General features: G+C 48.0%; 5 protein-coding genes across 5 annotated transcripts; 1 reads left to right on the forward strand and 4 right to left on the reverse strand.

The window, feature by feature from the left end:
* Positions 1-3,175: 3,175 nt before the first annotated feature.
* Aspvir_008438 (uncharacterized protein) lies at positions 3,176-3,616 on the reverse strand (the record flags this gene model as incomplete). The annotated part of the gene is made up of 1 exon (XM_043271608.1): positions 3,176-3,616. The coding sequence occupies one exon, from the start codon at positions 3,614-3,616 to the stop codon at positions 3,176-3,178; it is 441 nt and encodes a 146-aa protein (XP_043127543.1).
* Positions 3,617-10,152: 6,536 nt separating this feature from the next.
* On the reverse strand, positions 10,153-11,154 carry Aspvir_008439 (uncharacterized protein; the record flags this gene model as incomplete). Its single annotated transcript, XM_043271609.1, has 1 exon — positions 10,153-11,154. The coding sequence occupies one exon, from the start codon at positions 11,152-11,154 to the stop codon at positions 10,153-10,155; it is 1,002 nt and encodes a 333-aa protein (XP_043127544.1).
* A 428-nt stretch (positions 11,155-11,582) lies between these two features.
* On the reverse strand, positions 11,583-12,035 carry Aspvir_008440 (uncharacterized protein; the record flags this gene model as incomplete). Its single annotated transcript, XM_043271610.1, has 1 exon — positions 11,583-12,035. The coding sequence occupies one exon, from the start codon at positions 12,033-12,035 to the stop codon at positions 11,583-11,585; it is 453 nt and encodes a 150-aa protein (XP_043127545.1).
* Positions 12,036-13,295: 1,260 nt separating this feature from the next.
* Aspvir_008441 (gamma-glutamylcyclotransferase family protein) lies at positions 13,296-13,922 on the reverse strand (the record flags this gene model as incomplete). Its single annotated transcript, XM_043271611.1, has 1 exon — positions 13,296-13,922. One exon carries the CDS (start codon positions 13,920-13,922, stop codon positions 13,296-13,298), a length of 627 nt encoding a protein of 208 aa, XP_043127546.1.
* Positions 13,923-14,608: 686 nt separating this feature from the next.
* On the forward strand, positions 14,609-15,905 carry Aspvir_008442 (uncharacterized protein; the record flags this gene model as incomplete). The annotated part of the gene is made up of 2 exons (XM_043271612.1): positions 14,609-15,575; positions 15,646-15,905. The coding sequence occupies 2 exons, from the start codon at positions 14,609-14,611 to the stop codon at positions 15,903-15,905; spliced, it is 1,227 nt and encodes a 408-aa protein (XP_043127547.1).
* Between the last annotated feature and the right edge of the window lie 50 nt (positions 15,906-15,955).

The raw sequence follows: 15,955 nt of genomic DNA on the forward strand, positions 1-15,955 counted from the left end.
AGATTTCATCCTCGTGAGTCGTGGCCACTATACAGCGTCACGCCTTATGGCTTCGTAGGCTTTCACCTTTCTTCCTTACCAGAACCACGTTGTCAAAGGACAATAGTACATGGCGAGTTTTCAAAGATTGCTTATCGATCTGCCTACCCGAAAATCCCCTTAGCGGTCCCTCCCTCGCCGGCTCTTTTCCCCTCCTTTCTGTTCCATTCCTGATCCAGTCTTTCTCGCCCTCAAATTGTCGGCTTTCCTTTCAGATCGTCGAATATTCCAGAGGATGATTCCATAGGAACCATCCAATAGAAAGAAGGCCACACCACCCAACCAACCCAAGGGACTGTGCCATACAACATTCGTATACCCATGCTGATACCGCAAAACTTCGAACGGTAAGGCAAAAACGGTTCCTATAAACCGGCTGAACCTAACAACCAGGAAAGCAAATAGTCAATACAAAGGTGGCACCGGGCGGGGTTTGTTCTGTGTCATACCAAATGAGAAGTGATGTTCCGCGGCTGCTTCCCCGGACAAGCAGTTGGCACAGGCAACCGGCACTGAGGAACAATTGGCAGAACCAGGAGCTCCACGCCGGCGCATCAATCGGTCCAAATTGCGCGACCACCGCTAAGTGTACAGCCATCCACCCTGCAATACTAACAGCAAATATCCAGGAAATATTTTGTTTGACCAACGGAGCATGTTCCCATTCATTGGGCGCGAATTTTATGGCGGCGAACGCGACACCACAGTTGAGAGCCAGCCAGCTTGCGAAAATATACCGCCAAATCGGTATGTTTGGGGGATAGATCACGGCATAGACAAACTCGCAGGCAACATTGCAACAAAGGGGCATCAACGCCATGCTGTAGGTACGGTCCTGAAATGACTTGTAAATCATCCCAATGTAATTGGCTAGCCAGCCCACGCACATCCCCATGCTCAGAAGGGTCAGTGACCAAGGATCCTCGCGGTACCCGGGGGTCGCTTGCAGCACCTCGACCTTGGACATGGTCGACACGAGATGGTTAGGAAATTATCGCAGTAGGCCTTTTTTCCTATTTTGATTGGGGTAGTCCTTGAAGCGGTAGGCGAGGAGAGCAGGGGAAGCTGGACTTGAGACTTGGTCATGCAGCCAATTGATATATTACATTTAGCAAGGTTTGGGGGGTGAACGGCTGCAGTGGAACAGATGTCTTCCAGAATTTAATCTCGAAGGAGGATGGAACCATGATTGCAAGTGTCGTAGCTCTGCTTAGCCTGCCCAGATAATTCTAGTACACACCTCTAGTTCCGGCTACACCCTTTGCATAGTCGGCCTGGCCAATTCCAATCCCGGCTGTTGCTGTTTCAGGTGAAAACCTAATCATCTTATTCTGGACTGTGTTAGGAATAATACAGAATGGCCGGCCGAGTACCCCGCATTCGGCGAGAAATGATCCTTCCAATTCAAGAGAGTAGATCTCCTAATCATCAACGTGATGCATAAGTACGGCATTTCAGATGGCGGTGATATCACCGTAGGATTCTCTCCAGTGTTACATCATTGGTTGCTTTGCTGCAACATGTCGACTAGCTGTCCATCACGCTTGAGGTCATTAACTTTCAGGCATCCGGCTTATTTTATCTATTATGTCCATCTGTATAAGCCAATCAGGGTTCTCATATTTATTCCCAGATTAAACTGTTCAGAGGCAATAACCTTTTCATACCAAAAAATAGTGAATAACCTATAAGAGCAGCAGCTAAAGAAGGATAAAATGGACCAACAGACTAATAAAGCATGATTCATTCTACCATAGATAGTTAAAAGTAATAATAATCATCATTAAAGGAAAAAAGAAGCAAATAAATCCCAGCACTGAGAACAGATGTCTCAGCACATTGACGAGGTTTTACCGTTTTAGCTTTTGCTACTCAAGATCCGCCGGAATGGGGTAAAGACCCACAGTTGCGGCCAGACTGTCAATCGACTCAATCCAGACCATGTCCGATCCAACCCATGTGGATTATGGGTTGATCCGTGACCTAGCGAACCCACCCTATATCCATGCGGGTTGGATATGGATTGGGTCAGCCAGTCTAGTTGCGGCGCATCACTCAGTAAAGGTGGTTCGGGTCCGAGGAAGCCCCAGCTTTTATCGTATGCATAGTGTGTGGCCACATCCGCACCGAGTCCCGAAAACGCAGCATCCACACGTATGGCTGACTTGCTGTCGTACGCTTGTTAAAAGCGTTGCATTAGCTTTATGACTCTCTCTTCGATGTTCTGGGAGAGGGCCGTGCCGGATTTCTTGGGGAAGAAATCCGTCAGGACGCTTCGGCGGAACCGGTGATGGTCATGGCTGACTGTGGAGAAGGTAGACAAGGGAGCACGGATTATATGAGCCCATCTGGGGTCTTTGTCGCGTTTGTGGGCTCCACCGGCGTAAATCTTATCGTAGAACGAGGGGTCTTTGATGTGTAGTTCACGAGGATTGATCCTGACGATGGGGCCTGGATGTGTGAGACAATGTAGCTGACGATATACAATCAACATTACCGTGTCTCTTGCATCTTTTCGATCGATTTGGAAGAGGAACTAGCCCCCTTTGATCACATCGTTGTAAAAGCCGGAGAGGAAGGTGGCTGCGGTCAATTTCGGACCCGGGTATCTGCTTAATGGGTGGAGGAAGAGACGATTGATTGATTGTAGAAGAAAGTAGAAGAAAATATAGGCCAGGGCCAGTAGCAGCTGGCAGACATCCCAGCTCGAATTGTGCGTTGGCAATTGGATTTGATCGCCGATGATCCAGCAATCTTCTAAAGGATGTGCAGTCCGCCCAATACTAGGTTCGCCGCTTTCTGACAACAGAGTAGTAATTCGACCTTGAGTCCACCGAGTATCCTTCAGTGATACAAGGATGAGGGATTGAAGAGCATTGTGGCACCATGCGACTGGAGCAGCTTCGTCATGACGGGAAGGGATGCGACATGCATGTCAATGAAAGCCGAGATGACTGATGGCAATTCCATATTCTTCGCAAATATCATGAGGGTACGTGCCGCACGATCTTTAGTTATGCTAGCGATCATTTGGGACAAGTCTTAATGCACTCCTGTCTGTGTGAAAGTAGGGCTTCCTGTCAAGACCTAGAAGTGCCCAGTACTCGGTATATCTGCAGTCCTATCCTGTAGCAAACTAGTAAACGCGCCTGTCTGGTTCTACATAGTATTGCAAAACAGCAAACACCTCATTTTCATCTTTCCTCTGGAAAGTAATTGCAACCATTTGACCATGACCTGTCCCTTTGTATATCCCAGCACCCGCCTGATCCGAAAGCTTGCCCCCATTGTAGTATTCTGGATGCATCTTCACCGCCGTCTCATCATCCTTCAAGTTAACTTGCACATCACACCATGGGTTGTAATTGTGCATGCCCAGGACAGTGGTGAATGTTTCGCCGGAGGAGGATTTGAAGCGAAGCATTCCAGAGGTACCGCTGCCCCCCATGAACAACACATGCTGGCCGTCCTGTTCTGTCCAGGTGCATCCGTTGGCATAGTACCAGCAGGTCTTTTCGACAACCGTGAGAGTCTCGGAGGTGGTGTTCTGGATACGGAGACGGATAGTGTAGGACATTGTAGCGCTGCAAGTGTTAGCATCTCTTGAAGAGCTTTGTGATAGCATACATACAGGATGCCGATAGGACCACTACGTCCGGACTTGCACAGTGTAGGAGTGCTGCTGGTTGCAGAATATATGCTTTAATAAAGAGCGCCTTGTCAAGTCCGATGGAGGAGCTATATAAGACCAACTCCAATGCTCGTAGGGGATTGACGCTTTATATAACCGAACCGTGATATGAACGCCAATACAGATAATTTTGTTTGCTACTCAGAACGCCACCGACAATCCAATTGACGTTCGTTCTTCAGCGGTTTGGGCGCCGTGCTCTAGTGCTTACACCTACGTTAATCCCACGATGAACCATGGAAAAGTGGATACGGATATGATTGAGCCATGTGCCAATCGCGCCCGCAGGGAATAGATCACTCAGAGCTGAAATGAAATAATGGCGTCAACGCATTACGGGAACGGTAGAACTCCGCGGCCGCAAGGGTGGCGCCAATGGTTCGCGGATACCCGATAGTACGAAGCGACAGGATATGCTCTCTACAAAGATGCTACCATTAGATTCAGCTCCAGAAGAGCGATGGAGTTTGGTGTCAGAATCATCATATGAACCCAAGACGGAATCGCCGGGTCTGACGGTACGAACCCTTGCCGTGGGCCCGTGGCGTTGCCCGGAAGGGAATCCTGCAGCACGGCGCTTAAACTCTGGTAGTGACTGAGGATAACTGAGCTGAAGATATTAAAGTGGCGTGCTGATGATAAAGTAATTATGCATGTAGTATGCAGTTGATAAATTCCCCTCTGAAGGCTGGCGGGTGCTATGGCCACTGGAGATATAGTACCCAGCTAAACTTGCAGACAGCTACTCATTAGTTTAACGGGTCACCGGCAGGGACCGAGCGTACGCGCTGAAGTTGCATACCGATCGATGGTCCAGCCACGGTGCAGCTCTCCATATGCGCTGTAATCCTAACAGGAGGGCAGCACAGCATGCCATTGACCCGGAACCTCGGCGGGCTTTGTCAATTGGTGTCACCACGCTCTTTCAACTGTCTCAATGAGGGTATTGAAAATGGTTCTACAACCTAAACTAATCAGTGCTTGGTGTATAGCCGTCAGCTGAGATCCATTGCACGATCAGCGTCGTTAATTATTCTTCGGAGATATCCCATCTCAGCTAGCCACTGGAGCATGCCACCGCTCAACAAGCGCAATAATAGGACGGGAAGATTATGATCCGCGTCGGTGATTTAGTCCTAGCGGGATGACCGATGCCAATGCATATCTGAGGCAATGTACCCGTCTGACTGGATCTTCTCTGTTCTTCTAGTCGAAGGCGTTATGGTGTTTGTGTACTATGATACAGAACCGATAGCTCTATCTGGTCATTGTTCCTAGAGCTGCCAGGCCATGTAAGCCATTGGCAGCTCTGTGTTGCATATATATCATCTCTATCACCGCCACTAATCAGTTACCTCCAGCGGCGAAGCAACTACCCTGTATATCTGTGCCTTGTTCCCCTGTACATATCAAACCAACGTGCAACAGATGTAAGAATAGTCTCCAACAAATTCACCTAGGATATAGTCCAGATATCCAGCCAAATTCCTGGACGAAGCTGAAAGACGTCACATGATAATTCTATGCACTCATAGACTGCGACAGTATCGCCACGTTCGACAAAACACCAGTAGGACCATTAACTGTCAGCGGAATATCCGTCTGGCGTGAAGCCGAAAATGAGGACCTGACCAGACTGACAACCAATGGCAACTGTGTTGGCCTGTACGGCAGAGCACTCAGGGCGGAATTCAGGGGGTAGCTAAATGAAATCCTGACCGTCGCGTGTAATCCAGGTACGGTCCGGGCTCAGACCATATCTGTAAACCTTTGTCTCTGGGTAGTAGGCAGCTGAAACAGGCACAAGGTCCTCCTCATCTGATTCCTCCTCGCCTGATTCCTCGTCAGATAATTAATATTCATAGGCGGCTGATTCTTCCTCTTCAAATAACTCTTCGCCAGTCAATCATCAGTGTTTGAGAAGGCTACTGAATTGACTCCATAATTAACTTCAACAGTCTGCACGCATTTGCCGGCGACAAGGTCCCAGATTTTGATGGTCTCATCCGTCGACCCTGATGCAAGTTGCTCATTAGTTGCTAAGAAGGATACTGAGCAGACCGGACCATTATAGCCCTGGAATATTTACACGCAATCCCCAGTGGCTGTATCCCAGATCTTGATGGTCTCATCCCCTGAGCATGATGCTAGTAGGTTTCCGTTTCTTGAGAAGGCTAGTGAATTAATAGTGTCCTCATGACCCTCAAAGTGTCTGCATGTGATCACCTATGGCTGTGTCCCATATTTTTATAGTGCCATTCTTCAAGCCCGATGCAAGCCAATCACCAGTTGCTGAGAAGGCTACTGATTCAGGTGTAGACTTATGGAGGTCAAGCATATATATTCAAGGACTCCAGTCCAGTTGCGGGACGGGTATATGAGATATCCAGGTGTGTAAGAATTTCTCAAATGTCTGCCGAATCAGGCTGTTTTGCGGGGCAAAAACAAGACCTGTAAAATATGCCTGGAGCAGTGCTAGGTCAATCACTTGACAGAAGAAACAGATAAATCAATGCATGTCGTGAAGAAACACAGAGAGTTCAGTGTTGTGGGCAGACTATGACTTCTATAAGTATATGCTCGCATAAAATTGAATAGCAACTTACGTCCACCACAGTCTGTAATTCCTTCAGCAGCCTGATGCTCTCTGAAATCCCACCAATAAGACTTAATGCCTCGAGCCAGTAGAGGAAATGCTCTTTCAAAAATCAAAGAATTGCCCCTCCCTCTGTCAGCTCATTCTCAAAGCCCTGGTCTTTTGCTTTGCAGAGATGGCCAACCCAAAAAATGCAGGAGTAACATATCAGGGCCAACAGGTCCGGCTCAGGTGGCGTCACATCTTTGGAGTCAAAACCTGGGTACGGCAGTGCATAGAGGTTGTGTCTTAATATCAAACCCATCACAGTAATTGAGCGCGCGCTGATGTCCGCATTGCCTTGGCCAACGCCACTACCCAGTCTTGTTATGTAGTTCGCCTCGAGGTAGTCCTTGGCGGACTGGTGGATCAGAGAGACGGTTTGCCCTGACATTGTCAGGAATGAGCCGCATTTGTCAACGATTGTCCGAGGGTTTATCTTTAGTTTTAACCCAGCAAGAACAGCGAGCTCGGGCAGTGAGAGCGTATGATATGCAAGAACCACAGCGACTAATATGTTGTTACAGCACTTTTGGTTTTCTGGGCTGCCCTTCTCAATTTAGGCCATAATTAGTTCGTACACATTCGACAAGCCAGAGGGAATCTTTTGGATGGTCTCAACAGCATCCCACCCATCCACTCCGTCCAGTTCTTTGAATGCCAATGCCACCCAAAGGAACGTGGACATAGCTCGCTGGCGAATCTCATCCAATAGTTGCGCCAAGGTATCTGTATCATAACCGTCTCTTCCCTTCATACTGTCAAGCTTATGGTCAATATATGCGTTGACGGGGCCTTCCAGACGCCTAGGGTCCAGCATGAGCGAAACTATTGATGCATGAAGTTCCTTGAGATTCTTGCCACCTGCTTGAACAAGAACCTCTGGATGGCTAGAAAGTAACCACTTCACCTTACTGGAGATAGCAAGTGAAGTATTAATTAGCTGAAGAAGCTGCTCCAAGCCTGGGGTTTTCCAGTTACACTCATCAAGTGCATCGATGGCAAAATATATTGGTGAGAGGCAAGGGTCTCTTAGCATGCTCCAAAGTACATTAGACAGCACATAAAATGCGCGCTCGCCTCTCAAAAGAGGGGCACCAGCATTTCTGCGCTGGTCTCAGAGGTGCGAAATAAGAGATGGTTACTGCACCAGTAGCTGCCAAATCAGTGATCACAAGATGGTCGTTGCGCTATTCCGGGTCTGATCTATACCTTAGCAGAAAAAGTACGAGACACTCAGTAAAAGGGCAGAGGGCTGACTGGAGAGTTTGCAAATAATGCCCATGAAGAGCATCGTCTTTCCAGTGCCGGCAGGTCCATTTATCCACAGCACACGGCAGGACAGTCTGTCGGGTCCGTCATCAAGCCAATTGGTAAACGCGGCGTACTCATCAGTGCCAAGGACCCAGTCATACACATCATCAAGCAATTTATCCTTCCTCTCCTCAATGTCCTTCAGATCATACTGCGGATCCACAGCAAAGAGATCTTGGAGGCATTCCTTATCCTCATCGCTCCGTCGTGTTGTATTTTACATGGCGATAAAGTCTCGCAAGTTCTGATGAATGTCACCAAGGTATTTCTCCATTTCACTACCAGAGTCGACGAGCTGGCGCAGAGAACTCTTTTAATACTCTCAGTAATATTGCTCTGAATACTCCTGCACGACAATTTCAGCAGCCTTAACACGCGCCAAATCACCATCCCAGTCGTCCAAGTTCGCTAGTCCGCGCAGGAATCCAACACCTCAATGCCGGTAATAGGAACAGACGCTCTTCATCTGATAGAGGAGGAGCTCCTTGTAGAGCAGCACAACTACCTTCTCCAGCCTTTCCAAGACCTCTTGAAAGGACTCCGTTCCGATCTTAATATTGTTCTTATTCAAGAGGTGTTCAGTTAGGGCGCAATACCAGTCCATTCTTAAGGTAACATGAGCGATGCCCTCCAGGTTAGACTTCATGGCCTGCGCAGGATTCAGGAGGATCTGGGCAAACATTAGTTGATACAAAGGAGAGCGAGCAATGACTGCTTACTTACAACCCAATACAAACACCTGCCCATGGGAGCGCAGCCTGCGGTATGTTCTGAATTGCGAGGTCAATCATCCCTTTAGCAGAGAGAATGAACTGGGCGACATCACCGACTGCTATTTTGATCTTTGACAACGTCTCAATTTTTCTCTAACCATCATTAACTAATTTCTTCAGATATTCCTAACGCATGGTTAGACTTTGCACTCAGGCAGCAAGCTCATCGTCTTAGGAGGCAGAGACACCAGAATCTTTCTCAGCCTTGAGAACTGAGGTGAGAGCCTTCAGGTAAGATTTGACAAGGTCAGCAGTATCTTTGTCCTCCTCAAGGCTATCATAAGCAGCATTCCAGATTCTCTGGGATACAGAAAGCTCTGTGCTCTATTTCGTCAAGTGCTCTTCGGGTCCGAGATCGGCCTGAGCTGGATCAACGACCAGTGAGGCAGAGTGAGGAACACGCGTACGGTCAGCAGTACCAGATGAGACATCGAACGTCGCTTTGGAAGGTGACATTATTGTCAGCTAACGATTCCAAGAGGTCACCAGAGTCACTTTGGCCTTTTTCCCAGATGGATCCAAGGGAGGAGGCGACTCCACCAGTTCACTGGACGGGCCTTTAGCACTGCCTGATGTATTCAACCGGTTTAGCAGATGGGGCAGTCATAAAGATCTAGAGGGCCTAGTACGGACTTCCAACTCGCAACTTACCTGTTGGGGGAGTCAGGGAGGCGACAACGCTAGAGCTATCGTCCTGACTCCTTGTTTTTTTAGCCCTCCAGTTTTTCCAGCGACCCTTTACGCTGTGCATGGCTTGTATTCGACTGGATTTACGTTGCTACAAAGGGGAAATGGCTATGTAGTCGGATGGAATAGAGGTCTCATCAAGCCACTGATGAAAGCGCAAAAGCAGTTGACAACGGTGATGCAGGCGGGGTCAAGTTGAAGACTGCAAGGAGCAAAAGTTAGTAACCGACCAAGGCCACAACAACGGGGAGGAGATCTGAATTCGAGGCGATGGAGAAAAAAGTAAGCAGCGTCAGCACGTCGTGAGGGGCAAGCGTCGACATGGATACGATCATACGAGGCTGGGTAAGAATACATTTCTATTGGTCCACAACAAGACCAGTTAAGGTCCTGTCCTCTGTACAGACCAACGAGTGCGCTAGGAATTTAAAACATTTACCTTCTTGAAATACTCATGGACCACAAGATAATAACGCCTACAAGTCATCGGCCTCTTGATTTTGAGTTCCTGGATGCGGGCCGAGCCGACGAAACGAACTCAGCTGTATGGATATATGTGCGAAAGACTCTTCACAGAAAGACCCCGGAGGGCACACACAGATGTACTACATGGTGGAACTATATACATCTAAACAAGTATCGTAGGATCCAATATCATACTGTATAAGTATAGGATCTCTGAGTTATTTGGCGTTCCCTACCTATGCCTGCGAATGGTGTGGATACATATAATCTTGTAAATTTCAATGTGCTCCTTTTGAATAAAAAGTCCATCATAACTTACACCATGCCTTGCTGCATTACAGCTTGAATTACTCCTATTATGCAGTAGCTTCAGTCCCCGATATAGTAACAGGAGATGCTGCTAAAGGAGAATATCAGACTCACTGAGGCAGAATTATGCATAATCTTTCTTGCTGTTTGAATAATCATCATGAGGGGAGATATCACTAATATACATATCCTATGCTAACCTATGCACAGAAAAGTCGGTCCAGGACGAGAAAGGCTTACTACTTCTGACTCTCGCCATCTTTCGAACGTTCGTGCTCATACTTCTGCACCTTTCTCCACTTCTGTTTCACCTTCTGAACAGCCAGCCCAATCATCCCCGAAACCATCCCGAGGACTAACACCGAATTCTGCAGTCCGTTTGGATGAATCCAACCCACATTCCCCTCCATAGCACTGACGCTCATGAGCGCAAAATTATACGTCCCATGAAACAATGCCGCGGGACCTATAACTCCCCACAGTCCTAAAGAGTCCCCGTGATAATCCCTCCGCGTAGCCCGCAGCGCCGTCAAACAAGCCACAGAAAGATGCCCAAGTTGACCCAGCACCACTCTCTCAACGAACGTCAACAGTAGTTTTGGCCAGCTCTCCTGAGCTCCCTCGCAGGCTGAATAAATGAACCCAATGTTCTCAACGACGCTGAAGCCCAACGCACTGGCAAGGACGTAGTCAATGTACGCCCTGTCGCGGCGTTGCTTCTTCTTGGCGTCTCTCCGTCGCGCATAGATGACCGGAATATATTTCAGGACTTCCTCGACTAGCCCAGCGGCAAGATACGTCAAAGCGCCGTTGAAAACCCAGTTCTGCCATGAGGAAGCTAGCTGGGCACGACGATGAAGTTGCCCCTCTGTTAACCCAGCAATAGTCGTACGAGAAAATTCAGCCCAGAACTCAGTGCGGAGCTCTTCAGAAGAAAAGAGGACAGCGCTGACGGCTTGACAAATTCCCATTTGGACAGCTGCTGCGGCGGCTAAACCGAGGGTGCCGCTCAAGGTGAAAGTCCAGATGAGTGGTTCTAGGTCCGCGTGGCGAGCGGGAGACGCTCTGCTGCGTTTTCTCCATTTCCTGTAGAACACGGCTGTTGGGACTAGGTTTAGGGGGGAGAGAAGGGCGGTTTTTGGAGATGTGGTGGCTATGAGCAGAAGGGCGGAGGGAGGGCCCAGGTAGCAGAGGAGACGAGTGGAGAGGGAGAACGAGCTGTTGGGCGCTATAGAGGACATTTCAAAGGAGTAATGCTCTCGCAGTTCACATTGAGGTACTCGATGAGGAAGATAATCTTACTTGTCCATCTGAGTCATGAGAGGGGTCAATCTGATATCACATGATATAATCTTGGCATCTGGGCCAATAAGACTCTCTGAACACGTAAAGTGAGGTTCTATTCAGGGCGAGACAAAAGTAATACTGAACTTGCGGTAAGCATTGCAAAGTAGTACTGAGAGTGTGCTTGATTGTAAGAAAAGACTGTATGGATCACTAACTACAGCAGATGAAGTGGTGGAGGGTTTGAATAGGTCAGTATTGAAATCCTTATGTATACCACCTTCATGCCTCTGGATTCCGAACATTGGCAAACATGAACCTGACTTGACGCCGTCATCCAGTAGTAATAATGGAAGGAAGGCAGTGAAAATATCTGTTCCCTATCTCATTTCCAGCAACTCTGAGATGGCAGCTCTGCGATATCCACCGTAAGCGTCCCCTCTGAGGTCGTTCCAGAGGGAGAAAGAAGACAAAATCCCTCTTCACCAGTGACAACAGCTGAGTTTTGCTCGATAACCACGAAGCTTAATGACTTATTATTGCTGGGGTTCGTTGCTCTAAAGCATTTCCCGCAGTTTGGATCGTTCCACTTTGCAACAGCAGACGAGGCACCGACATATGTATTTGGTTGTAACTTGTTGCGGAGTTGTTGGAGGTTGTTTACGCCATATCTTGTCATGAGGCCATTGGCACCGTCTGAGCAGGAAAATAAGGTGAGTGCAGTATTTTGAGCGTAGTCATACTCGCGATTATATTTCAATGTATCTGCTATGACACCTGGGCTTGCTAGGAAGGCAGACGAAAGAATGGCAGCCGTAATAGTCGGAAACTTCATCATGATGGAGGATTTGACTTCTTTAAGGATAAGGCGATAATCAAGATTTGAGTGCACAGCAAAGCAAGTTTGTCAAGTTAACAGGAAAATGCAGCAGTCAGAGAGGCTTTTATATTTTTCAGCATGCCCATTCAGACTGGATGACCAGGCTCAATGACCCTGAATCAACTATACATTAGTATTAGTATTATTGTGTGATAAACTGGCTGTACTCCCAATGCTGCCCAAACATCCTATCATAGACTTGTACCACCTTGTGGAAGCTAAGTAAAGGTGGATGAGCATGCACATACTAACATTGTGGCGGGAGCCAAGGGATGTAATGTCCTTATTCAGCTCAGTCACATCTGAGCATGCGACAAAGAGCTAATGGTTCTATTACTATGACTAAAGTACTTCTGCGCGTCCTGTATTCATGCATAAGGAGCAGGAAGATGATTGGTCTATCCGACAGAGCTCAGCTGCAGCCCACAGCACAATATCCAGAGGCAAGCACAACCGACCACAAGCAATTGGTGGCGGCCTCGTCGCTATTTACAATCATACAACCCGGAGCTAGATTAAGTCATACAGTATCTCAAGTCGGATTCCGATTCTGTCCGCACTCCTGGCCTCAACAATTCTAGTGCCTCGGATGCCTTCATACGACTCGATGGCAGGAGTCGCATCAACCCCCGAATAACTGAAACAAGGCGAGCAAGCGTTGGATCATGCACCCTCTTATTAAACCGTCTCTCTAACTCCGATAGCTGACAGTCTTTGAGTACAATCAGCAAACCTGGCTGAATCGCGTCCACATGGATGGTAGTGTCTACTCTATTCCTATTTACTAGTCTGCCCTTCTTATAAGCACTTATTTTCTGCAGGTAAAAGAGGGATCTATATAACAAAGGCCTATAGGTGGGAGGACTGCGGGTTTCCTCTATATAGATAATCACATTAAGGGTTGTTTTATAGGCATATCAGCCTCAATTCAGTTTGGGAATAATATGGATTAACTTTCCCACAATTCCACCCTTCTATAAAGGATGCAAACGCCTGCTTAATTGATTCTATGATCCGATAAACATAGTTTATCACTCATCTCTAAATTTTAATAATCATAGACGGCATTCTTTGGTCTTCAGTGTGAGCTAGTTACCAAGTGACCTGAACCCTCTTTGGTATTCTATGCAGATTTCCGTGCACCACTCTTAGGTAAATATTGGCACTACGGTTGATAGACTTATTGCAGTTGAGCGGACAAAGAATAAAGTCTGTCCTCTATTTCTCGCATTTAGCAGCCTCCAACTTATCAGCCGCAGCATGTCTCCCCATCCGTCTCAACCAGACCTTTAGATCAAACTCGCCCTCGCTCAGCTCGCTCAGATCCCCAACAAACTTGAAAGTGTACCCCAGATCCTCAGACGGCTCTTTGCCATCTGTATATCTGATGAGACAATGTTCGGCACGGTAGTTTCCAGTCTCATACGCAGCAAGTCTCTCTGCATCCTGCGTGGTACGGACATGATACGCTGCGCCTTCAACCACCGAGCCCGGGCAATCGAGCAGGGCAGGATATTGACCCCACATTTTACATTCGTAGCCCAGAATGTATGCAGGTCGCAGCTTTGGTTCCTCAGGCAGCTCGAGAATCTCCGAGATCATTAACGGATCTGTTAATGTGCCGTAAACGAAGTAGGGACCAGTGGGTGCAGCAAAGAAATCGACAGGTTCTGGCTTCTTTGGGGGCTGGTAGAAATAATCGGGAGGCGCGCTCCTGAGCTTCAGAACATAGGGAGATATCTTGGAGTGAGGATTCGAAGGTGGAGGGGGTGGAGGGGGTGGAGGGGGTGGAGGGGGTGGAGGAGGGCGGTTCCTTTCTTCATGACTTGAACTGGCCATGGCCATTGGACGGGTTGCGTCTGACAAGTAGCGCTATAATAGTTATCAGACAAGAAAGCAGGTTATAGTTGTCTCTGAATGTTGTATGTAGATGATAAATGTCCTTTCTGAATTATGAAGCTTACTCCTCGTGGCCTGGCTTGCATTAATTGCGCATGGTGATACTCTGTTTGTTGACAGGAATTCCACAGTGGATTCTGATTTCACAGTCAATTGGCAGTTGGCACCATCCCCAGATCAGATGCTTTTTATAGAGCGCGCTACCCCCTTATTGCTTAGGTCAGGACCTAGGCCTGGGTTTATTGGCCATGTTTCAGACCAACACTGGGGTTATCAACTTGGCAGATCTTGGCACTTTTATAAGACTATTATATTAACGAGGAAGACCTCTGCAATATCACAAATGAAAACGGGAACATCAATAATATATCCATGCAGTTCCTCCAGAGGATATTGACAGCGGTCCTGGCGCTTGTCTACTGTCTTATACTCCCAGTAAGAGCCAGCGGAGAGTCCCAACCGATTGGAATCGATTTCGGCCCTGAGGTCATGTCAGTGCTCCCTGATCCAGGGTACTCAGGATTGCCAATGTCTTACTGAGTGGCAGAACGGCCGCATATGCGCACTCATCTGATAATGTCTCGATAATTGCCAAGGTTATCCCCAGACGGAATGACACGTATGCAATTCATATGCGTCACCTTCGTCAAGAAGCCTACGTACTGAACAATGTAGCGGCCATGTATGGCGAGAGAGGACTGATTCCATGGATTACTGAAGCCGTGGCGGCGCGAGTAAAACTGGCTGTCTCTAGGCTTTACAGTCGGGTACCACTATCTGTTCAACAAAGCATCACCGGGTCGGAGGTTCTACAAGCAGCATTTGGAGTCATAAAGACCACATTTCATGCTATGATGGCATTTCTCGGAGTAAACTACTCCCCTTCCCCGTCGACATCTCTAACACTAGACGATATCAAGACAGTGTTCGTTTCTGTCCTCACCGAGATCAAAGCACAAGCAGTGAATAACCATGATATCGACATTGAATCCGCGACAGTCGCTATTCCCCAGTTTTTCAACAGCACTCTCGCCGACCTCATGTGGACCGCATGCTGGGAAGCCGAGATCAGCCTCTCGCACGGATCGCAGGCCCGGACGGTGCTCGCCACGTTCGATCAAAGCCAGGAGACACAGATCGATAATCCCGACATAAGATACCTGGTTCTGGACATGGGGGAGTTTTACCTGGATTCACGAACGTATAATACTGACCGGCGTGCCGGCATGAGAGAGGGGTATCTCCCTATGGATCAGTGGGGTACTGAGTCCATAGATCGACATTTGACCAGTCGTTTGGTCAAGGGCTCTGAAGCACTGAGGTTTCAGATTTCCCTTGGAGCGCGGGAGAGTGATCTTTGGAAGCCGGTGAAGCAGGCTCGTTTGATGATGCGGAACAGTGCAGAGGATACTGGGCCGAAAGGACCCGGGGAAGATGACGGATATCATGACGAATGGCCGCTTGACTTGACAGGCTGGGGATATGAGGACTTTGAGGAGGTCAAGGCCGTTCTAACGTGGCGGGATATTGAAGTGGTCGAGAAGGCTTATGTGGATAGCCTGGCCGACAATATCCTCCCACATTTGACTGCATTAAGAGGTAGGTTTTCTTTTTCCCCTCCGAGTGGTCCATCAAGATGACTATGTAGGGTCTCACTGACGGCAAATAGAATGCCACCTGGGTGAGAGGCACGAGGACGATGGAATTCCACAGAGAATCGAAAAGCTGGTAATTTTGACTGCCGGTCACGATGGTCTCCTGGTCAAGAAGGCAGTCCGGCAAGCTCTTGGAGACCAGATCGATGCTATTGGAGGGACAGTGCATGATTCTGGGCTTGCTGCCGTTGGAGCAGCTCGTTCTGCATTGGAGGAGATACAGAAGCAAGTATGGACAAAGTACCAAGTGTGGATACAACACGATGAGATATGACAATGATACAGTTCTATTCAAAGGTTTCCGTGCTCATTAAAAAAATATTA

This window comes from Aspergillus viridinutans (genome assembly GCF_018404265.1).
Source record: "Aspergillus viridinutans IFM 47045 DNA, scaffold_6, whole genome shotgun sequence".
Classification (NCBI taxonomy): domain Eukaryota; kingdom Fungi; phylum Ascomycota; class Eurotiomycetes; order Eurotiales; family Aspergillaceae; genus Aspergillus; species Aspergillus viridinutans.